Source organism: Prinia subflava (genome assembly GCF_021018805.1).
Source record: "Prinia subflava isolate CZ2003 ecotype Zambia chromosome W unlocalized genomic scaffold, Cam_Psub_1.2 scaffold_2cwr_NEW, whole genome shotgun sequence".
Classification (NCBI taxonomy): domain Eukaryota; kingdom Metazoa; phylum Chordata; class Aves; order Passeriformes; family Cisticolidae; genus Prinia; species Prinia subflava.
In genome coordinates, this window is record NW_026960607.1 from 2,148,496 (window position 1) to 2,173,680 (window position 25,185).

Sequence of the window (25,185 nt, forward strand, 5' to 3'; positions counted from 1 at the left end):
CTCATGATTAAATAATGACTGTAGTATTGCCATTATATCATCATATGAGTAAATACTTGTGCCTAGAAACTCCTCAAGCCTATCGGAGTCCCCTAAAGGATCATCCATCAGTCTCCCCATCTCTTTCTTAAACACTCTCACATCCGTGGTATTAATAGGCACATTCACATATCCAATAACACCGGGGGCGGTCAGCACTTCCCTTAAAGGGAGTAAGTTGTGCCTATCTTCTTCATTTTCACTATCTTCCTCACTTATGTTTTTCACTTTCTGCCACGTCCTCCTAACTGGGGGGGTGGTGGCTGGTCTAGGCAAGTCAGCACGTCTGCGGGGGCTAGGGCTGGGAAGGGATGCCGAATCCCTCCCACGAGGTGGCTTCTCCGAGGGCGGGAGATTTTGGGGCTGAGGAGGGGGCATGAGCAGGGGTTGGAAACCCACCTGCGGAGGCTTGTACTCAAGCGGTGGCGCCGAGGCTGCCGCCGGAGGAGCTTGAGCTATCTGCAAGGGTTGAGGTGGGTCTCCTGAGGATACCTGGGGAGGGATCGGGGCTTGTGCAGGCTGGGGTATAAGCATCGAGTATGGTGGAGGGAGGTTATCTAAAGAATCCCATGTGTTCCCTCGGGTCTCAACAGGGTTTTTAGTTCTTATCGGGTACAGCCTGATATTCGTTCTTTCCCATTTCTGGGCATACTCATATTCCTCATATTCCCATGACTCCTTGTTTGCCACATAAGCGCACAAGGCCTGACAAGTCCACTGCTCAAATGTCCCAAATATAGGCCAAGTTACACGCCTCCTTATCTCCTTTCTCCCCCAGATTTCCATGCAGTAATGAATCATCCTTTATTTCGACTTTCTTTTCCTTATGGGACACTCCTCCCAACATTCCAACAGCCACCCCAGTGGGCTTCTCCATGGGATTTCGGGAATGCCTCCCTCAGCAGTTTCTTCCTTGGTTTTTCCCTGAACCTTGCTTTGGTACAGTCCCATTTCACCCAGACTACCGTGAAATGGCTTGTCCTTGGCCTGGATAACCCAGATTTTAGTTGATATCCTATTCTTCAAGTTGCAAATTTGGTATCGCCAGATTACTAGCCCAGCAGGGGACGAACCAGTGGGGTTTCATCTGGTGATGGGCTCTTGTCTTGGTTTGATAGACAGGTATCTGCTAGGAAGGGGGCAGGACCTCCCTAGAGATGGAGAATTCGAATCCAAATTATTCTAATTTAGAAAATTAAAGGGGCTTTCAGACAGAGGTATGGGGATAGGAATAACAGTTCTTTACTAGTATATCTGACAAAACAACAAACAACAAGTACAGCATTAGAAATAAACAGAACCAGGAACCTTGAGGGCTTTCTTTCACAAAAAGCCCAGGGCAGTTTGATCTCGGTGCCCCTGCAGGATTCCGAGAGGCTGAGCTGGAAGGGTGGAAAGTCCCAGGCTGGTGGATGAGATGAGGAGCTCTGCGCTGGTAGCTGGAATGGCAGGGGGTGTCCCAGCAGGGCTGGGCAGTGCAGGGCTGCAGAGTAGCGGGAGAGCCTCAAAGCTCCAAAGAAGCAGCGGCAGTGGGGGGAGGGCTGGAGAAAGCGAGCTCAGGATTCCTGGGTACACGAGCAGATGACGGTAGCTTTCCCAGGACAAGGCAGAGGCAGAGTGATGGCCATGAACCCTTTCTGCAGCGAGGGGCAGCTTGACTGTCTTCCTTGATGCTGAGAGTAGAGGGAGCCCCTGGTCCCCCCGCCCCCGGCTCTGTCTTTTTACCTTTCCCAAAGCTGGCATTATCTCTTTCCTCTGAGGGACACTCCCAGAGACTTAAAAACAATAGGTGTAGCCTTGTGCTGCCATGTCCTTCAACTACTCTCTTTGTTCTGGCTAAATACTGTCATTAAGGTTTCTTAGAAACTTATGGGAAAAAATTCTGTAAGTGAAAAAAGAGGCAAATCTAACCCTCAACATTATCCACCCTGAATTTTTTTCCATACCAACCGATTACATTGAATTTAAACCTTTAAAAATATATACACACATGCACTACCTAAATTATATACATATATGCATACAGACATGGGTAGAGACACGTGTTGTGGGTAGTTCATCCTAAAACAAGGTCTCCTTGAGGTATGCATCGGGTCCCTCCATCCCTTTGCATCACCCACCAGGTGCATCCTGATCCCTGAGCGAAGACAACCCCACGGATGGGATTGTCTTTTCTGGAGGCAGAATTAATCCAAACAGTTTTTCCCAGCATACCTCTCATGTGTACTACTGGAACCTTATCTCCATCTGTTGTTCTCAGGGGCTCAGATTGGGCAAGGCCTGCTCGGTTGGTGGAACCTCGAGTGTTCACTAACCATGTGGTCTTTGCTAAATTAATCTCCCAGTTCTTGAAAGTCCCTCCACCCAGTGCCTTCAAGGTGGTTTTAAGCAGGCCATTGCACCGTTCAACTTTCCCGACTGCTGATAAGGAATATGGTACACACACTCGATGCCATGTTCCCTAGCCCAGGTTGCTATAAGGCTGTTCTTGAAATGGGTCCTATTGTCCGACTCGATTCTCTCAAGACTGTCATATCTCCACAGGACTTGCTTTTCCAGGCCCAGGATGGTGTTCTGGGCAGTAGCGTGAGGCACAGGGTGGGCTTCCAGCCATCCAGTGGTGGCTTCCACCATGGTCAGTACGTAGCGCTTGCCTTGGCGGGTTTGGGGAAGGGTGATGTAGTCAATTTGCCAGGCTTCCCCATACCTGTATTTGGACCACCACCCGCCATACCGTAGGGGCTTCACTCGCTTGGCCTGCTTGATTGCAGCACACGTCTCACAGTCATGGATAACCTGAGAAATGCTGTCCATGGTTAGATCCACCCCTCGGTCTCGTGCCCACTTACAGGTGGCATCTCTGCCCTGATGACCTGAGGCATCGTGGGCCCATCAAGCTAGGAACAACTCTCCCTTGTGTTGCCAATCTAAGTCTATCTTTGACACTTCTATCTTGGCAGCTTGATCTACTTGCTCGTTGTTTCAGTGCTCTTCGTTAGCTGGACTCTTGGGGACGTGGACATCTACATGGCAGACTTTTACAGGTATCTTGTCTACCCGAGCAGCAATGTCTTTCCACTCAGCAGCAGCCCAGACTGGTTTTCCCCCACGCTGCCACTTGGCCTTTTTCCACCTTTCCAGCCAACCCCACAGAGCATTGGCCACCATCCATGAATCAGTGTAGAGGTAGAGCTTTGGCCACTTCTCTCCCTCAGCAATGTCCAGGGCCAATTGAACAGCCTTGAGTTCTGCAAGTTGACTGGATCCACCTTCTCCTTCAGTGGCTTGTGCAACCTGTCGTGTGGGGCTCCACACGGCTGCTTTCCACTTCTGGTTCATCCCTACGATGCGAAAGGAACCGTCAGCGAAGAGAGCATAGCGCGTTTCTTCTGCTGGCAGCTGATTATACGGTGGAGCTTCTTCGGCACGTGTCACTTGCTCTTGTTCCTCTTCATCAGGGAGACCAAAGTTTTCACCTTCTGGCCAGTTTGTGATTATCTCCAAAATCCCAGGGCGATTTGGGTTTCCGATATGGGTGCGCTGAGTGATGAGGGCAGTCCGTTTGCTCCATGTGGCGTCGGTGGCCTGGTGGGTAGAGGGAACCTTTCCTTTGAACATCCACCCCAGCACAGGTAGTCGGGGTGCCAGGAGGAGTTGGGCTTCTGTGCCAATCACTTCAGAGGCAGCCTGGACTCCTTCATAGGCAGCCAAGATTTCTTTCTCTGTTGGAGTGTAGTTGGCTTCAGACCCTCTGTAGCTCCGACTCCAGAATCCCAGTGGTCGACCCCGAGTCTCACCAGCTACCTTCTGCCAAAGGCTCCAGGACAGGCCATGGTTCCCAGCTGCAGAGTAGAGCTCGTTCTTCACCTCTGGTCCTGTCCTGACTGGGCCAAGGGCTACTGCATGAGCAATCTCCTGCTTGATCTGGGCAAAGGCTTGCTGCTGTTCAGGGCCCCAGTGGAAATTGTTCTTCTTGCGGGTAACCAGGTAGAGAGGGCTCACAATCTGGCTGTACTCAGGAATGTGCATTCTCCAAAAGCTTATGGTGCCTAGGAAAGCTTGCGTTTCCTTCTTCCTGGTCGGTGGAGACATCGCAGTGATCTTATTGATGACCTCAGTGGGAATCTGACGCAGCCCATCTTCTTACTTTACTCCCAGGAACTGGATCTCCTTGGCAGGTCCCTTGACTTTGCTCTTTATGATTGCAAAACCAGCTTCCAGGAGAATCTGGATGATCTTCTCTCCTTTCTCAAACACTTCCCTTGCCGTGTTCCCCCACACAATGATGTCATCAATGTACTGTAGATGTTCCGGAGCCTCACCCTTTTCCAGTGCAGCCTGGATCAGTCCGTGGCAGATGGTGGGACTGTGCTTCCACCCCTGGGGCAGTCAGTTCCAGGTGTACTGCACGCCCCTCCAGGTGAAAGCAAACTGAGGCCTGCATTCTGCAGCCAGAGGAATGGAGAAAAATGCGTTAGTAATGTCAGTTGTGGTGTACCACTTTGCAGCCTTGGACTCCAGCTCGTACTGGAGTTCCAGCATGTCTGGCACAGCGGCGCTCAGCGGTGGAGTCATTTCATTCAAGCCACGATAGTCCACAGTCAGTCTCCATTCTCCGTTAGACTTGCGCACAGGCCAAATAGGGCTGTTGAAGGGTGAGTGGTTTTTGCCAACCACCCCTTGGCTCTCCAGCTCTCGGATCATCTTGTGGATGGGGATCACAGCATCTCGATTCGTCCAATACTGCCGGCGATGCACCGTCGAGGTGGCAACAGGTACTCGTTGCTCTTCTACCTTCAGGAGTCCTACTGCAGATGGGTTCTCTGATAATCCAGGCAAGGTGTTCAATTTCTTAATGCCCTCTGCCTCCACAGCAGCTATTCCAAAAGCCCACCTGAGTCCCTTAGAGTCTTTGTAATAGCCATTCCTGAGAAAGTCTATGCCCAGAATACTCGGAGCCTTTGGGCCAGTCACAATCGGATGTTTCTGCCACTCCTTCCCAGTCAGGCTCACCTCGGCTTCCAACAGAGTCAATTCTTGTGATCCCCCCGTCACCCTGGCAATGGAAATAGGTTCTGTTCCCACATGTCCTGATGGCATTAGGGTACACTGCGAACCAGTATCGACCAAAGCTTCATATTTCTGTGGCTCTGATGTTCCAGGCCATAGAACCCACACAGTCCAAAAGACTCGGTTTTCCCGTGCCTCTTCCTGGCTAGAGGCAGGGCCACTCTAGCACCGGTTACTACTCTCTTCCTGTGCATACATAGTAGAGGTTCCTTCAAGGGGATCTGACAGACCATCCTCATTTCTGTAATACCTGACAGCCTGGTCATGGGAGGCTGAGGCTACCTGCATTCTAGTGGAAGCCCCTCGGTTAGTGTTTCTCTGAGCTCACGCACCCGTGCTGCTAGAACAGAAGTGGGTTTCCCATCCCACCTTCCCATGTCTTCCCCATGGTCACGCAGGAAGGACCACAGGTCAGCTCGTGGGGTGTACCCTCTCTCTCTAACTGAGGGACGTTGGGTTCTGACTCTGGGGCCTGTGACTCACGCCGGTGCCACATGGGAACTGTTCCTCCTCATCTCCTCCCTTACCTCCCTTATCTCCTCCTGGAGTTCTTTAACCATACCAGAGACCTGAGTCTGCATTGGGCCACTGATCATACTGTCAAAATTTCTAAGCTTGCTGACTACAGAACCTACAGTCTCTTGGTTGGTATCAGCATTAATCATTGACATGAATGTTTTGTATTCGGATGGCCCTTTAGTTGCTAGATTCCACAACATTTGCCCTGTGCACCTGACTTTGTCGGGGTCATTGTCATGCTGTCCACCCCTCCCAAAAACTACCTCCAGTATTGCCACTTCTCTCAGCTTTTGGATCCCTTCCTCAACAGTCTTCCAGCGCATGCTAAGGTGGTGCTCCTGCATTCTGTCTCTGTGGACAAACCTCTCCCTTACACTCATTAAAAGCCGCTCCCAAAGGTGAAGGGGTCCTTGCTCTTTTACAAATACCTGATTCACACCTGAGTCTTGGGTCAAGGGTCCCATATTCCTTGCCTCACCACCATCCAGTTGCACACCTCTACCTATAAGGTCCCAGACCCTAAGTAACCAGGCTGTATAAGGCTCACATCCTCGTCGTGCAGCATCTTTTTGCAGACTACGGAGATTTTCATATGACAGGGACTCAGTGATGATCTCAACCTCTGGCTCCCCTGTGGGTTGTGAGTGCCCTCCTTTTTTATCCTTATCACCTGGATGCTCTGATTTCACCTTATATTTCTTTCTTTCCACAGGGGCAACTGCTGCTGGCTGTGACTGCCCCTGTGGTTCAGCTGGAACCTGGACGGTTGTAACATCTGTGGGTTCCACTGCTGCACCTCAGAATCTGCTTCTTCAGGGCAGGGGGAGGGTTTGCCACCAGCTGGGGCTAATGAGGCCAATGAGGCCACCACTGGGGAAATGTGCTCCTTCAGCATCTGGCCCATCTCCTTCACCAGAACTCCCACCCAATCTGGGTGGTTCATTTCTGAGGTGGGCTTCATGGCAGGGTCAAGTGGTAGGGCAGCATCCTTAGTCTGTGGGGCAGTGTCAGGCTCTATGGCAGCATCCCCAGTCTCTAGGGCAGTATCCTTATTCTCTGGGGTAGGTATCAGGGTGGTTATCCAGGTCAATCTCCCCTTATCTCAGAATACTAAATAGAATAGGCCTGTGAGCAGTACTAGCCATTTTATGATATCATTAGCATTCAGAGAAGATTTAAACCCTTCAAAAACTGGTGGAATAGACCCAAACAGCTGAGTGAAGGGTTGGGAAAAAATTTCCCCTGGTGTCATTTCCTCACAGTAGGTACCATTGTTAAAGTAACCCCACAAACAAACACTTAGAGTGTGATAGCCATGTATCCATGTGCCTGCCTTCCAGAGGAAGTTAAAAATCCATGAATTCCTCACCTTATTAACCCATAGTGCAAACTGGATAACAGCCACAGTAGCCTTAGTTATAGGGCCCATGTTTAGATTAGGGCCTGCAAATGGGAGAAACACAGCCACAACCACATGCCACCCAAACCAAGGTAAGCTAAACCACATGATGCTATTTAGGGAGGTTTCTATACCCAGTGCACAAGGTCACTTAGGAACTGTTATTCCTTTTCCTCTCAATGCCCTCAAGCCCCACAATGGGTGCCAAAAAATCTGTCTTGGTTTGAAAGACAGGTATCTGCTAGGAAGGGGGCAGGACCTCCCTAGAGATGGAGAATTCAAATCCCCTCCCTCCAAGTTATTCTAATTTAGAAAATTAAAGGGGCTTTCAGACAGAGGTATGGGGATAGGAATAACAGTTCTTTACTAGTATATATGACAAAACAACAAACAAACAACAACTACAGCATTAGTAATAAACAGAACCAGGAACTTCGAGGGCTTTCTTTCACAAAAGCCCGGGGCAGTTTGATCTCAGTGCTCCTGCGGGACTCCAAGAGGCCAAGCTGGAAGGGTGGAAAGTCCCAGGCTGGTGGATGAGACGAGGAGCTTTGCGCTGGTAGCTGGAATGGCAGGGGGTGTCCCATCAGGGCTGGGCAGTGCAGGGCTGCAGAGTAGCAGGAGAGCCTCAAAGCTCCGAAGAAGCAGTAGCGATGGGGGGAGGGCTGGAGAAAGCGAGCTCAGGATTCCTGGGTACATGAGCAGATGACGGTAGCTTTCCCATGATGAGGCAGAGGCAGAGTGATGGCCGTGAACTCTTTCTGCAGCGAGGGGCAGCTTGACTGTCTTCCTCGATGCTGAGAGCAAGAGTGAGCCCCTGCCCCCCCCCCCCAAGCTCTGTCTTTTTACCTTTCCCAAAGCTGGCATTATCTCTTTCCTCTGAGGGACACTCCCAGAGACTTAAAAACAATAGGTGTAGCCTTGTGCTGCCATGTCCTTCAACTACTCTCTTTGTTCTGGCTAAATACTGTCATTAAGGTTTCTTAGAAACTTATGGGAAAAAATTCTGTAAGTGAAAAAAGAGGCAAATCTAACCTCCAACAGCTCTCAATTACCTTGTCTTTTTCCTGGACCTTACCTGGTCGCAGGCTAAAAGGTTTACCAGTCCTGAACTTCTAAAGACGTACCCTCCCTTTTAGCCTTCCAGTGACCAATTTTCCAGCCTACTAAGATTCGGTGTTTCACACAAATATACAACAATCGCTTTCCCATCGACCGACCACGTCCCTCGTGGGAGAGTGGAACTGAGATCTCAGGGTCCTCACTCGCTTTGTGATAATATCACGTCTCATCCACACCCGGTCACAACCCTCTCAACCACACAGTACTTATGGTTCTTCTTTTCCTGCGTGGATTTTTCATGCACGTTGAGTTTTATGAGTGAAAATTTACCACGGTTCCCGAAGGTCCCTTACCTGGATCTTCCCTGAGTTCCCATGAGCCCCCAAACTAGCTTTTTATCCTAACCTCTTTGATTGTGGCTTGTATCTGATTGGTTTGGTGTCCACTTGGTTCTACAATTTCTCCCCGTTCCGCTGGGCCACTGAATCAGTGGGGTGCCTCCTGGACAGGAAAAGGGGGATCGTAGACCCCAAAACTGGCCTCACATTGGGCACCAAGATTGTTAAAAATGTAAAGCCAATTCCAAATTAATAAATGATTTTATTAATTTTTAAAGAATCAACGCACAGAATTTCGGGTAAGCCAACAATCAAAGAATCAGTGTTGAGTCCTGGGATCGGCACTGGGTGAACCTTAGCTGCGGCCTCTATCGCACTGTAGCTCCCCATTCATGTCTTTAGTTTTGTGAGTCCTGTTTATATACAGTTTTTTTGCGGATCAGGGTATTACTTTATACTCTCTTTGTCCCTTCAGTTTTTCTTCATATTCATGTAGATTCATCCTCGCTGTCTGGTCGGTTGAATAGTTCTTCTGAGGGGAGATGAGTATTAAATACAATTTCTGGGAATCGTGCATTGAGATGCGCGTCCCCGATGGTGGAGCGAGATCCATATCGGTGATAATGGTTGGGTCGTTCGCAGTTCCCTCTCCGGAGAAGACCCATCTTCCTTGGACCTCCCCTTCTTTCTGTTGTGAATTTGGTCATTCCCGTGTTCCCAGCAGAGTTGTTTTCAATTCCCGAATCCGTTTATCCCCAGGCTTGAATGATTTTTACCCTTTATTTTAAAGAGCACAACTTGGTTTATATTACACATACATTATAAACACGAATTATCCTACATCATTTATCACACATTTTTGTAAAAAACTATTAGTATCAAAAGCTCTCAGTGATGTTTCTCCAGCAGGTCATTTCTGTTCAGCGTTGGATACAGAAGGCCTTTTTGGTCTTAAGAACATGTTACTGTATGACCGGAAAATAAGCTTTAAATAAAATAGGAATATTTCACAAAATAACATTCAATTTATACCATAGCTAAGTGTAACCATTTTGACTGAAACACTGTAAGAGTTGGTCAGTTTTCTCTAGATTTGAAAATCTTTAAATTTGCAGTACTTTACTGTGACTTGGCAGTGTAAAACTTGTTTAAAGAACTTTTTATTAACATTTTCACCAAATGCAGCAAAGTAATAATCACACAGTATAGAACTAAAACTCAGTTTCAATATAGGTTTTTTGTTTAGAAAAACAGAAAAAAGGGCAAAACCCTTTAGAAGTGAAGTATTTGAGGGGAATTAAAATGTCTTTCAATTACATATTTTCCAAACAGATAATGTTATGCGGTGCATTTATATGATGATGTATTGGAAGTACCAGGCACTACTTCAGGATATTTTGTTAATTAATATTCTAGTTCTTTGGGTTTTAGGAAGGTTATGTTTTAAATTAATTCAGTTTCACGTTTTTCAAAGGTGGGAGGTTTCTTATTCCTATTTTTGTGTGTGGTGTAACACAAATAGGTTTTTTTGGAGAGGGGAGAAGGAAAAGCTCTCCTTTTGTAAGTGCCTCTTCCCAGGAGTGTTAGCACACAAGGTCCTAAAGAATTTGCCTTACAGAGCAGAAGGTAACAATTGCTCCATTGATTCTCAAAAGGCACAGAAGTCTGTAGGCAGGACACCCATTATGATCAGTGGTGCCTTTTTTCTGGGGTATTTGTTAAAGATTACCAATCTTGATAATACTGAATTTCAAAAGCTAGCTCTTTAAACTAGAAGAATAGGAGAAAGGTAACAATAGCTCAGTGGCTATGGCCTCATATTGTGCTTGCTTTTGTAACCCATACATCAAAAGAAAATTTCCCCCAGAAGGGGAGCTTTTGGGTGACTGCAGATGAACTGTATATTATGTTTCAGCTTCAGGTTGCAAAAACAATCATGTTATGAAGTACAGTCAGCAGCAGGATGCAACATCTACCTCCTGGAAGGCTTCTGAATTTTTGTCAAGCCCTCTCCCAAACATGTTATAACTAGAAACAGTTCTTTCCATTTTTCTTGTGCTGAGAAATTGCTTGTCATTTGCTTAATTAGCTGTCAAAACTTGAAGATTTTAAACTGAAAAAAAAAAGAGAAATAGAGACAAAGCTAACTCTCCAGTTATATTGTAACAGTAGGTAAAGCAATACTGGACTCAGTTGCTTGTTTTCCACTTCCTTAGAATATCATGCCTTTTTTTTTTCTTTTCCTAGCTGATTGAACTCATCAAACAATATTGATCACCTGTTGCTATTTTTTTTGTTTTTATAAAATCAGAATATGAATCCCCCACTTCCGCCACCACCTCTCTTGTCTGCTGCAGTCATTGCATCAGCCACTTCTGGACCTCAGTCTACAAGTGTCATACAAAGGTCTGCATCAGGATCAAGTGACCAAGTTGCACATTTACGACAACAAACTCGTCCAAGTGTGTAAGTAAAACTGAAACTTTTCTCCAGACAGAAATACGGAATGAGATCATTAACTTCACCTGTACGTTTAGCACTGCAGCTGGCTCTTTTCTGCTGGAACTGCCAAAAAGCCAAGCATGCAACTTAAAACAAAATGCAGGAAGGTGATATCCCCAAACAGGCTCCATACTTGTCATGGGTTGGCGCTGGCCAGATGCCAGTGCACCCATGAGTGTATGTTTTTCCTAATGAACTACTGTGAGATGTGGTCAAGAACAGAGCAGAGCAGGCCCAAAACTTGAAATAGACAGGAAACTTTATTAAACTACATAAGAACAGAAAAATAGAAAAGAAAACCTAAACACACAAAAAAACCAGAAATGGAAACCTCCCAGAACATTTCTTCTCCTCCCCCAATTTCCACCCCTTACACGCTCAAACTGTTAACACTTAGACATCACCTTCCATCTTACTTGCTTAAACCAAAAACCCTGGGTTCCCTATCAAAGTCATCATCACTCAAAAAGAACCAATCTTCCATTCATCCAGGGAGAGAGGAGTCTCTCGCACCACAGACCCCCCCACAGGAAACACAGGTCCACCCTCCCGTGTTCCCATGTCACCCATGGCACCGCCCGGAGAAGTCTGCCATGGTGACACCCTCCTTTCCATGTCCAGTGCTCTCACCACTGTCCATGGACCAAAGCTGCATATAGGGCTCTTTTAAGGATGCTTGGCCAAGTACCAAAAACCAGCCATCTTCTCATTTTGGGACAAGCAGTCCCCCCCACATTCACCCCTGGGGCCGAGGGTTTCCAAGAACAGAGATCTTCATCCCTCAAGACAGAGGGCGCCACCACACCCTCTTCCTCTCTTCTCTGTTCACTCCACTTCCACAGTGGCAATCACTGCCACAAAGTCTTTGGTTCTAGCCAAATGCATCCAACCAAATACAGATTTATATTCAGGAAAATTCAGGTTTAGTCTATGGCTAACATTATGCAAGAAAAGTCCAGCTCAAAAAGCCACTCCTCTTCATCTCTGCCAATCTGGGGTTCTTTTCATCTTCCTTTATCATCTCAGTCCCAGGCTGTCTCTCTCTCTTCTGAAACCACCAGCCATGAGAATCAATGTCTGGGAAAAGTTTTCTTCTGCCAAGAAAGAGTTAAAAGCTCCCAGCAGGGCCACAGGCTCAGGCACTCGCAGGCTCGGGCACTCCCACACACACTGGACACCATCTCCCTTGGGGAGGGTGGGGGAAGGCACCTCCACAGTTCTCCACCCCTCCATCCTCGATGGGGCTGGCTCAGCTCCAGTCCCGTTCCTCTCTTTTCGCCTCGGGGCACTGGCCTACCTCAGCCCGGCCACCTGGCTGCATGGTTTCCCTCCCCCACCCAGCCTTGTAAGCTGGACAGGGGAGGAGGAGAAGATGCTTCTTTCCTGAAAGCGGAACCAGAAAGAGGAAGTCCCTCTGGGAGTCCTTGCTTTTAACCCCTTGTGTTCTCAAAGGCATGTCCAACCCCTCAGTGGCCACTGCAGGTGCCAACATTCAAACCTGACCACTGATTGGTTTGACCACAACTTCCTGGAAAACTCACTTCCCCTCAAACCAGGACATTACTGAGCATTGATTATGACTTAGATAAATGTAATCAGCTGTTGCTGTGTATAGAAAGAACTCCCATCAAAAATGTAAAGTATCATGCAGAAGAGGAATGAATCCTTGCATTAGCACTGAATACTGGATAACTCAAAAGTGTCATTTCACTGGAGTGCATTTATTCAATGTTTTCCGTGATGTATGGTATGAAAAGGCTATTCTCATATTGTTGTGGTTTGAAAGACAGGTATCTACTAGGAAGGGGGCAGGACCTCCTTAGAGATGGAGAATTCAAATCCCCTCCCTCCAAGTTATTCCAATTTAGAAAATTAAAGGGGCTTTCAGGCAGAGGTATGGGGATAGGAATAACAGTTCTTTACTAGTATATATGACAAAACAACAAACAAACAACAACTACAGCATTAGTAATAAACAGAACCAGGAACTTCGAGGGCTTTCTTTCACAAAAGCCCGGGGCAGTTTGATCTCGGTGCTCCTGCGGGACTCCAAGAGGCCAAGCTGGAAAGGTGGAAAGTCCCGGGCTGGTGGATGAAATGAGGAGCTCTGCGCTGGTAGCTGGAGCAGCAGGGATGTCCCAGCAGGGCTTGGCAGTGCAGGGCTACAGAGCAGCAGGAAAGCCTCAAAGCTCTGAAGAAGCAGCGGCGGTGGGGGGAGGGCCAGAGAAAGTGAGCTCAGGATTCCTGGGTACACGAGCAGATGACGGTAGATTTCCCAAGACGAGATGGAGTGATGACCGTGAACTCTTCCTGCAGCGAGCGGTAGCTTGACTGTCCTCCTGGATGCCGAGAGTGAGAGAGGGCAACTGCCCCCCTAGCTGTCTTTTACTTTTCTCAAAGCTCAAGTTATCTCCCCCCCCCCACCCAGGGAAGCTCCTGGAGACCCAAAACAATAGGTGTAGCCTTGTGCTGCCATCTCCTTTGACTACTTTCTTTGTTCTGGTTAAGCACTGTCGTTACGTTTTCCTAGCAACTTATGGGAAAAAATTCTGTATGTGAAAAAGTAGCAAATCTAACCCCCAACACATATGAAATAACTTATGCCAAAACATAGCAAGTGCTGTATTTAATTTAGACTGTTAAACATGTTACTGTCAAACTAATTGTGACAGTTGCTATTTAAATTTGACTGAAGATTCTACAGTGCACTTAATTAGTGGGTGGCATTTTGGGATGAAGGCAGAAAGCTGCCAGTTAGCATTATGTCTTCATGCTTGTAGTACAAGAAAACGTGCATCATCCTTTCAGGTGAAAATATTTGGTATATTAACATGTTGCTAACAACATCTTTCTTCTGTAAAATGTCTTTGTGTGCAGCTTAGGGAGTAAGAACAATAAAAGAAAATGTAAAATTCAGGAGGTGCTTAACCATCTAATGGGACATGTTTGAATAAGGACTGCTTTTGTTCTGTTCTTGTTATCCCACCAATTTTCCTCCCATTCCAAAAAAAGCACACTTCTTGTATATCAGGTGCATTTGCATGTGGGCTGTTTCTTGGTGTCAGGCATTTTAACACTGATTCTTATGGATTATTGCACCTAGTGCAGTTAATCAAGTTCCCATCTCATTTACTCCCATCCTCTGTCTTCAAGGGGTTGCTCTATATGAGGATACTAATGAAATTTGGAATAAATTAACTAAAAAGGAAGTTAATGAACATCAATTAAAGCAGATCAGTTGCTTTTCCACAGAGCTTCAGTGTGTGACTTTGTAGATCAATGCTAAATCATGTACCAGTGAAGCCTTCTGCTGCCAGTGTACCATGTTGCCTTTAAAGCTTTTTTTTTTGCTTACTTTGGGTACCTATATTGCCTTTACAGGATTTTTGTAAATATTGCAGAGTTTCTTGGGTGGACAGCAAGGAATAAAAATGTAATGCAAAAAGGAGAAGCATGCAGTTAATGCTGTTGTTAGTGTGCACAAGAGACAATTGTGATGAAAGAATGTTTTCTAAAGACACTTTTCTGCCTTGGGGTTACAAAGGGACTGGGAAAGACTAGCACTGCAAGCAACTGTGGATCCTTTTTCATAGAAGGGGATAGTCTACCCATCTACTGAATTCTCTGTCTCTTGTGAAAAGTATATTTTAGAGAAAATGGGATTTATTGGAATGCGATTTTCCATAGGCCTGAGCCAATAATTGTATATATAGTTCAAATGTTTTTTTTAGGTTCAAATGTGGCAGAAAATAGAACTCTGTGGTGATTAAAACAGTATCACTTTCTAATAATAGAGAACTGTGCGATCCTATTTGAAAATTTCCCTAGGAACATTCCAAGATGCAACTATAGGAGCTTCAGCTTTTTTTTTTAACTTTTTTTCCTAAGACTTTTTTTTTAAGAAAAAATGCAAATGTTTCTGAACTCTCAACATGATTTCAAATGCACTGTATTATGCTTTAGTGTTGCTTAGAAAACATAAAAGGAAATAAACTTTACAAGTGAATTATCTGCTAACCACCTTACCCATAGACTTCCATTTCTAGTCACACATCTTTTTCATTTGCACTGAAGTTTGCACAGGAGCTTCCAGTTTTGCAACTTGAAATGTAGTTCTGACACTGATCTTTCACTCCCAGATAACAGAATTTCTCCATTCTCCCCAGTTCTCCAACTAAAAAAGAAATTGATGTGTTACAGAGCGTAAGAGATACGAGAAGCAGGTGTCGGGAAAGAAAAGTGGGATATGCTGGGATGTGTAGTTGATAAACACCTACTTAAGATCACTAACTTCATTAAGAAAATGGACAGTCCTATTACAAGTCTTTTGCACTCCATTAAAATGCACTTCAGAGGATATTCCTAACTGTCATTGTTTCCCCTTAATATTACCTTAACTTCTGTTTTAATATTGTAATGGTATGATGGGTTATCACAGCCACTTCTGCCATGCCTTTTCATCTCTGACTGAACTTTCCGTGCCAGAAAACACTAGTGATGTTCTGAACTGTTTTAGTTTTATCACTTGCATCTCTTTTCCTGTCTTTTAGGTATATTGCTATCTACCCCTACACTCCTCGAAAAGAAGATGAACTGGAACTGCAGAAAGGAGAAATGTTCCTAGTGTTTGAACGCTGCCAAGATGGCTGGTTCAAGGGAACTTCCATGCATACAAGCAAGATCGGTGTTTTTCCTGGAAATTATGTGGCTCCAGTTACAAGGTACAGTATTATACAAATGTCTATATAGTTTAGCTAGTTTCAAATCCCAAATTATTCTGTTCTTGTATTAAATGCTAAAACTGCATAATAGAAGACCTGTGTATTTTAATAACTAGCTAATTTTTTCAGTTGTGTTTTATCATTTGCTTTAAATTTTGGCAGGATGGTGACAAGTGCATCACAAACAAAAGTTCCCATGTCTACTGCTGGCCAAACAGGACGCGTGGTGACTATGGTCAGCCCTTCCACTGCTGGTGGAACATCCCAGAAGCTCCAGGGGAATGGTGTGGCAGTGAACTCCAGCACAGTACCCACAGCAGTGGTTTCTGCAGCACATATCCAAACCAGTCCACAAACCAAGGTCCTTATGCACGTGACAGGACAAATGACCGTCAACCAGGCTCGAAATGCAGTTAGAACAGGTAAAAAACCCCCGAAATTTGTTTGTGTAGTAGACAAACTGTAGAGTCCATCTTGACAAATGACTGGAGTGAAGGTCTATGTAAGTATATGCTGAGGTTTTTAAAAGCTTTTCTTAATGTCATTGTTTAGAGTTGAATGTTTTCTGAAATGACAGTTTGAGTTGTTAGATCTTTAATTATTCTCCTCTTAACAACTGTGTGTATGTACATATTCCCACTATAGGGAATTTATATTCAAGTACTTTAGGTGGGATTTTTGGGTTTTTTTGTTGTTCCAGCAGTATCTGGGATAGGGACATTCTTTGAGCTTCCTCACTCATACACAATTCATACAGAAATAAAAGTGATAAGAACATCTGAGTCATAGCTTATTTTTTGTGTGTTAACTGCCTAAGAGCTACATATTGCTCTAATTTAGCATTCACTTTTAAATTATCTTCTAACATCTTTGAATACCTTTAGTGTTCCTTTTCATGTCTCTGGCTCAGGTTTGGTCCTTAGGCATTCCTGTTTGTTCTCTAACCTTGACTGTAACATCTTTCAGCTTTGACTCTAAAACACTAAGGCTATACTGGCTTCAAGATCCATGTGATCCATGTAATAAAATTCTGCATTTCTGAAAGGTGTAACTCTTCATTTACTGTCTGGGACAGGCCACATCATAGTAAAACATGCCTCCTTGTTATTTAAATGCAGATCAAAAAAGATTGATAGTGGTGTTTTCAAGAGTTTTTGTTTACCAAATCCATGCACGCCTCTGTGGATTTGCCAGGCTAAGAAAATACCACACAACTGGAGCTGAATCTGTTCCAGTTGCTTCAAGGGCCTCAACCAAAAAAAAGAAAAAATGGAAAACTCCCATTTCAGACTATCCCAATGTTTCCCCTTTCAGCCTTGAATTTAGGGTCTGTGATCTCCTAACTGAGCATCATGACGAAAAGTGTTTTTTTAATCGCAGGATTCTTATTGGCAGAGCAAAAGAGAAAGAAAAAAAATGGTAGTAGTATGCTCTGTTATCCCCATAAGAAGGGTTATTTCTCATGGTCTCAAGATACGTGGATTAGCCCACTTTTCAGTCATGCATCTCCTAAAACACCCTGTGCATATTCAGATGTCAGCACCAGGTTTGCTTTTGAAGGTAGGATGTGTACATATGTCTTTAGTTGTTTTATTCCCTTAATTGGCCCCATCTTCCTCCAGTCTGATCTGAAGCTGGAGCAGGTGTGTTAGTTCTCTGTAACAACTTTATTATTTGCCTTCAAATAAAAATAACCAGATGCTGCTGGCAACTGGTAAGAGAAGCTAAGCAAATCATCTGTACTTTCCTGCCTCTTAGGCAAAGGTGGTTTCTACTCTAAATCCTTCTTTTGAGCTGCCTAGGAGCTTGCAAGTGACAATACAAAGGAGAAAGCTCCTGTGGACTCCAGAGGCCTTTCTGTCCCTACATCTCTGCACTGCTGTCAAGATGAATAAGCTTTTACACTTCCATTCAGCTGACAAATGTGACAACATACTTCCCACTGACTTTTCAGATCCAAAATGAAAAATTCAAAGGGACTGGACTCTCATCACAGAGAACTTAACACTGGATTTTGCAAAGGTGTGCTGTTAGTCACAAGTACAGATCTGTCCCTTAAAAGGACCTGAGCACTGAACTAATAATGGCTGCTTTATGTTCAAACTACAGAGAACTTTGTAGTAAACATATGAAACATGATCCTCTTGAGCTTTCCTTAGCACATTCGCTGAGTGTTAATCTTTGGGTGAGGCTTCACAGGTTAATGCAGGGCTCCAGCTTCAGTTTAGCTCAGGGCTTCAAGGACCATTCTTCAAATGATCCTAGTGAGACATTGCTTGACATCACCTTTTCCTGAGGGAGTATGCATCCTTTGATTGGAAGGCCCTATAAGGAAAATATATATTCTGCCTATTTCATTAAAGGATAATCTGTATGAAAATAGGATGACTTGAAGCATTTTCCCTATCAATTCCAACAGCAATATGAAAACAAAACCAGAAAGCTCTGCCATGCTTGTCATACATAAATTGCATGTGAGTGTAGACATATCTTGAAGAATAGCAGCTACTTTTAGGAAAACTGATGTTGTCTCATGAACAAAAGCCAGCATTAATAATTGATTTTTGACAAAAAAATAAAAGTCTTGCTACAGTCTCCTTATCTTTCTTTTGAAATGCTTATGCTATTTAAGAGTTGGGAAGGGTCGGCTACAGCAGAAGAGGTTATCAAAAAATTTGGCATAGCATATAAGTGATGTGCCTTTTTTTTAAATAAAAAAGAAAGAATTTGTGTTATTGCAGAGACTGTAATTGGGTATAATACTGTAGGATTGTTATATAAAATTTGGGACCTTTGTCACTCTTCTCTAATACACTGTTGCTGCAATCTAACCAAATTACCAGAGGAATTCGTAGGAAGCAGAATGAAGGTAGAAAGCAGGTGCTGGAGGTTTGGTTCCAGGATTTCACTTATAACAAGTCTGAAATTCTATTAGTATCTGAAAAATCAAAAATTGATACAATTGAGATATACATGCACCAAGCTAGAGGGATGACCCCTTCTTAGATAAACAGTTTCAAAGTATTTGAAGGAGAGAGGTTGTGCAGCACTGGGATGCTACATTTTGCCTCATATTGTTCAGTTAAGGTGTCTGCATTTCATACCACCCAGTGGTACAGAGATGCCCAAGCTGTTGAAATGGTCTAACAGCATGCATATATGATTGACCATATGACTACCAGCAGTATTACTTCTTGGAAAGGATAAATTAGTGCAAAGCTCTGTGATTTGCAGCTTTGCACTGCAACCCAGGTTAATATGCTCAGCCCTGTGCTATTCTCCAGCTTCCAGTGTAGATGTTCCTTTTATTTCACAGGGGTATGAGTAAAGCCACTTTCTGTATTTAAACATCCCAAGAGACAACTGCTTACATTTTCAGAGAAAGCACTCATAGCAGTAATTGCCACTGTGCTTATTGTTTGAAAGACCCATGAAACTGGCTGTGGATTTTGTGAATAGATTAGGGAAACAATCTAATTATATTTTTAGCAGCTTCTATAAGGTGTGTTTCTTCCTACTTTCCTTTATATGCCCTGACAACTACATGTCATGTTAAAAGGAGCAAACAAGTTCCAGGCAGTATTTAGCTAGCTCTTAGGTACTAAAGTGGAATCTTCACTTTGCATCTGTCTGTATGTGAAGCATTTGACTTAGCAGCTTGGATATCTCCACAACAGAGACGTTGCAGTGCTGTTATTCTTCTGTTGCATACTGGTGCAAGTAGGGTAGCATATGCAACTGCTTTATTCAGGGGAAATAGATTTGGTGGTGTGTATCATGTCACTATAGTAGTATAAATGGAAGTTTAAAAGGCAAGAAGAAAATTTCTTGTGATTGATTAGCTGTAACACAGTAACTGTACCTCACTTTGTGTGTCTTGTGAAAAGGTGGACTCTCACATTTCATTCTTTTATTCTAGTTGCCTCACATAGTCAAGAAAGACCTACAGCAGCAGTCACACCCATACAAGCACAAAGTCCAACATGCCTTATTCCTGCAGCTGTGATCATTCCCCATCACTCTGTTGCCTCCCAGCAGCTCCAGCCCCAGCTTCCAAATACTGCTGCTTATGTCACGGCTGTGAATGTGAACCGCTCAACCATCCCACTGGCATGTACAGCAGCTTCTTTGAATTCTCCTAACATTGCTACTTTATCTTTGGAGGGAGATATCAGTGGGAAAACTGCAAACACTCACCCTGGAGCTCCTGCATCTCCAGAGAGTGCTTTAACAGCTGGTGGAAATGGTGCTGTCAGTAAAACAGACAAGGATGGCAAGGTGGGTAGAGAATAAAATCATTCCCTTGAATTCTCCCATTTTCATCATACAATCTTTTAAGAGATTTAACAACACAACCTAAAAATCCTACATGAACTTGCAGGAATGTAAAAATTTCAGTCTAACAAAATAAAATGAAAATCAGACTTCTTTTAGGTTACCTTTCTTATTAAGCAAGCACACTGAGATATGAAAAACATATTACCAGCAATGTTTATTGGACAAAGAAAGCATGCACTTTACCATCTTTTTTAGATGTAGGACAGCAGAGTCTGTAGTGATTCTGCTTTCTTTCCTTCTATATGAAATATTTCCTGTGTGTATAAACTCTTTCTCACTGTTCACCAAGTCATGTGATTATGTTATATTGTTGTCAGAAAAATTCTTCTAGCTTTGTAATTGATTTTGTTTTACAGTTGTGATGTAGTTAAAAAACTTTTTTCTCCTTGTGACAACTATCTTTACATCTCAAATGTTTTAGACTTAACCTTACTACACTTCAGCCACATGTACTCCTTAGCGGAGTTTATGAAGATTTTGATCTTAAACCGTACACTAATGTCATCCACTTTTTAGTTATTTTTGTTGACTATTGTTGAATGGATGTGCCTAGAACTTTATTTTTAAATTACTTTAGCCATAGACATTGAAATCAGACTGAGGTGCTCTTAGAGAAAACTTATTAGTCATTTAAGGTGAATAATGCTAATACATGTGGATTGTTTTAATTTCTCTGAGTTTATCTTTGATATTTGCTAGACAGCAGATTTTTGCTGAAATGGCTCTAGGTTATTTGAGACTTGAAAAAGGACTGAGGATTTCTACTCACTAAATCCACTACATTCCAGGCTATCAAAAAAATTCTCAATGCTCATGCTTTTCTCTGTCTATAGTTAAATATTATTTTTGTCTCTAGGGCTTACAATCTGGCACCTCTCATAGGCATTAAATTCACTCAAAGGTTTGGTAAGAAGATCACTGCCACACCCCTTTAAAAAAAACAAACAAAACAAGAAACACAAAAGTTACTTAAATAATTCTCTTCAGGGTAGGTAATAGTCTTCAGGGATTCTTGTCTGGACAAGCAAAAAGAATGTTTACAATCCACCCTTTTAGCAGAGCAGCAAAACAGAGTGCATTCCCCTCTGTTGTCCCACACCCCTCGAGGCAAATTTTTGTTAAATCATGAAAGTCTTCCATTCCTAAAGGAGGATAAATAAAAGAAACTTACCTAAACAGTAGCTTCCAGAGCAGACTTTTCTCCCTGCTTGGTTTGAAGTGACTCTTTGTCTTCCTAGAAACATCCATGTTAATGAAATGTTTTGCTTCACAGATCCCTGCTGTGGGAATCTTAGCTCCTCACATCTTTTTCTAGGCAACCTTTTGGGACAGAGCCATTTCATTTTAAGTTACACTTTAACCTAACATAGTGAAAGGACGTAGCTCATTTAGGATCTGAATTACTTGCTTTTTTTCTCTTTAGAATGTTAATTTTCTTTTTCTATTATAATTTTCATCATTATCTCTCTAATATCAAGCATATCTTCAGAATTTACTGAGTCTTCTCTGAGCATGATGTCATCTATCAGAAGGAAGTGTTCAACTTATTATGTGAGAGTTTTGTTCTAAAATGGGCACTGCTTTTGTTTTACAGAAAGAAAAAAAAGGTTTGCTGAAACTACTTTCTGGAGCATCCACTAAACGCAAGCCTCGACTGTCCCCTCCAGCGTCACCCACGCTAGAGGCTGAGCAGGCTGCTGCAGAGCTGGCCCTGCAGGGTGCAGTGGGGCCCGAGCTCCCATCAGCCAGCGCTCACAGCAAGCCTGGCTCCTGTCCCGGTGACAACGAGGCCCCTGGGCTGGCACAGGAGGCCCTGCATCGCAAAGCTGGGTCCCTGGATTCCTCCGTTCCCGTCGCCCCGCCGCCTCGGCAGCCGTGCTCATCGCTGGGGCCGGGCGCCACTGAGTGCAGGCCTCTCATGTGTGAAAGGTAAATTACCCTACGCAGCTAGACTCGGGCAAACCAAGACAAAATCCATTCTCCCTCATCTGAAGTGTGTGTTAGAACTGCTTCAAAATGCTGAGATTTTATAGCAAGATGAAACTTATTTTTTAACAATTCTTTATTTACTTATCAACCAATACTCATGTTTGTATTGGTTTACTTTTCATGTTACTTTAAAGTTTTTGAATGAATTGACACTCAAACATGATGATCACAGGTTTGGTATGAGAACTGAGGTAGACTAAAAAGGCCTCCTATTTTTCAAAACAGAAGCACATTATATTCTTGCACTTATGGGTATCTGGTTAGTCCTGATTATTAGCACTGTATAACTGCCAACTTAAATATATGGTGAATGAGACCTTTATCTATCTGTTATAAATGCCAGGACAATTTATTACCAAATTCAATAATTTGGTTTATTAAAAATTCAAATCACAAAATTTGGAATCAAATTACAGAATTTTAAGTAATAAAAAAACAAAACCCCACAAACAGCGATACTTACTTGACAGAATTTCTCCCGGGAAAAAATGAGTCAAGGGTGACCCAGAGACACGGACCCTGGCAGTATGTGTCTCTAGCTGGGTTCACACCTTGCCCACCTAGAGGCTTAACTTAAATACCCTTAATTTTACCCTCGGCAGCCCTTCTCCCATTGTTTCCACTAAGCACCGGCCATTAGGTTTGTTTATTCTGAAAGAATCCCTTGGCCCATTCAAATGCTAATGTCCAGAGTTAGTCCTTGCTTTGAGTAATTGAACCGTCCTAGAAGTGTGTGATGATTCCTCTGCACGTAGCATTCGACTGGTGTAAGTCCTGGTAATTTTCGCTGCACGTAGGCAGGGGTAGGTTGGTCCGTGTTCATTGTCTCATCAGTGCCTCGTGTTCTCACCTTCTATTTTTGGACCAGGGAGATCAGGAGAGGTGCTTTACAGAAGTCCGTGAAACGTGCGGGTTGAGCAGACACACATACCTTTATACAATATATTACAGTTTCCAGTCTATAATTATTTATAGAACATGAATTAAATAACCCTATTTTCCACATATATATGTGTAGGCTTCTTAATATTTGATTTCTTGAGCTTTTGCAAAGATACTTTTTACTGCCTGAATGCCCTGTGGCTGTGCATCCACACAGGCTCTAGGGTGGCTTCTGTGCTCTGGCGAGTCTGAAAAATGTACAGTTGTGTGGACTCTGAGACTGACAGGCAGTTGCTTAAATGTTCTGTTACTTTTGTGTCCACCTATAGTTTTTCAAGTTTCAAATCCTTAGTAGAATGTGAAGGAAGTGGCAGTTTTCTAACTACAGGATCTTTTATTCATCCTGGTAGCAGACAAGCAGTATGAAGAGTGTCATAGGATTTCTTTTGCAGCAGCTACAGGATTGTGTGGTGTACAGAGGAAAAATAGTAGAGTTAAAATATGAACAGCTGTAGGACTGAACTGATTGAAGATGACTATTGTAGACTTTGATCTGATATTGTTATCTCATGGTGTGTGGGCATCCTGTTGTACTTCCAGAGGTCCACTGTCTTAAGCTATACCCATGTCTTAAAATCTAGACAGTATATAACTTTCTATTTTTCTTTTAGTTCACTTATGCCATACCTCTAATATTTTTTGAAAGGTTATTTCTGTTCCTACACAATTTCCTTGCAAGAGATTTCTATTTCATACTGAATTTGTGAAGTAGATTTACACTTACACATGGAAAATAAAACCTGAAAGACACTTCTTTAAGAATAACATAATTCATTTTCACATAATCATAAGTCTGTTTGGCACATTAATATGTTTTCATGCTTTGAATGTGAAAATAATATTAAATTTATTCTGGCATAACCAGTGCATATTAGCATAAAGCTCCTTCTATCATCACAAAAAGTAGTTTTTTCACTTCCGTGATGGATTTTTTTTTCTCAGAACTACTTAAAGAAAATGATGCTGTATATTTTTATTGATCTAGTAATAACATATACTCAAACATTCTCTTAATCCTTACTATTATTTAAGTGATAATTACTACTGAAGAAGCATTGCTACAAGACAATTCTCAGCGGGTAGTCATTCAGAATTGTTATGTTTTTGTCGGTGTATTTAGACAGAATTTCATCTGAGTTCCCTTTGGCCTTTTCAGGACAAGGTTAAATTTTTTCTTTCCTGCTGATGTGCCCTTGCACATTTCCTTTGGCTGAATTTCTTAAAATGTGATGGTTAATAATACTTAAAATCTACATTGTATTCAGTATCCTGAAAGTAATTTATAGGCATTGATTTCTCTTCAGCAGTCTGATAGATGTGGTGGGTAAGAATCATATTGCATCTTCAGTGAAAATTTGAGTTGGGGAGGGAAATATTCATGAGGATAAGCTCAACAAAAAGCTGAAAAACAGAGATATCTTCTGCTTGGATTATTCTGCTCCTACATCTCACAATTCCCATCACAGATTACAATGTAACTGGAGAATTCCACTTTGGAGAATTCTAGTCACCTGAGACTCTGCAGTGAGGCTCACTTATTTCTTCTGATTCTTCAGCCAATACCCAGGTTGTCTTGGGGTGATTTCTTGTATTGATGCAGTGCTGACAAGGCCAAGGATCATTATGTTTTCTTTACAAAGACCCAACCCCCTGCAATTCCCAGAGTGAGACATGCTACGCTGTGAATATACAGGAATTTAGTTATCTGAGGAGTTTACTTTTTCCATAAAAGTTAAAAGAAAAGTTAAAGCTCTTTTTGTGAGCTGTCTCTTTTAGACGAAAATGTTGCTTAAATAGCTTTAAATCTTACAGTAAATATACAGCATTGTAATAATAAACTACCCAGCAGACCACAATGGTGTTAGAGACTTGAAGTTGAACCTAAATACACTGCATATCCTAAATTATAAAATGAATCTTTCATTCAGTTACAGTGAAAGAAAAGCAGTAATTTTGTTCTGTGATTAAAGTGACCCTAAGTAATTTCATCTACCACAAAATGACTGGTGTAACATCTGCTCCCAGTGAGCAGGCCAGTGGCTTTATAGGGCAGCAAGCCTTGCCACATCTGGCACCATTTAATGCTGGTAATTAAATGCTGAGAATCACTCTGCCCTCAGTGGGCGTTGATCATCTGTAGGAGTCAAGGCACCTACTCAGAAGATACAAGATCTGCACAACAGCAGGGCACACTTGAGCTGGAAAGTAAAAATTCTAAGGGCAAGGAAAAAAAGCTAAATCAAGAAGCTGAGTAATATTTATTAGT

The 25,185-nt window shown here is 43.2% G+C and overlaps 1 protein-coding gene across 9 annotated transcripts in view; it reads left to right on the forward strand.

Moving 5' to 3' along the window:
• Positions 1 to 25,185, forward strand: part of SH3RF1 (SH3 domain containing ring finger 1) — a 128,509-nt gene that overhangs the window by 94,587 nt on the left and 8,737 nt on the right. For all 9 annotated transcript variants that reach the window (XR_010083728.1, XR_010083727.1, XM_063424304.1 and 6 more), the window contains exons 7-11: positions 10,739 to 10,893; positions 15,480 to 15,650; positions 15,813 to 16,072; positions 19,570 to 19,928; positions 21,583 to 21,917. Coding sequence is in view for 7 of the 9 variants with exons in the window: in XM_063424304.1 (XP_063280374.1) it covers positions 10,739 to 10,893; positions 15,480 to 15,650; positions 15,813 to 16,072; positions 19,570 to 19,928; positions 21,583 to 21,917 (1,280 nt within the window). In the remaining 2 variants the exon portion in view is untranslated. The remainder of the gene's footprint in view (positions 1 to 10,738; positions 10,894 to 15,479; positions 15,651 to 15,812; positions 16,073 to 19,569; positions 19,929 to 21,582; positions 21,918 to 25,185) is intronic.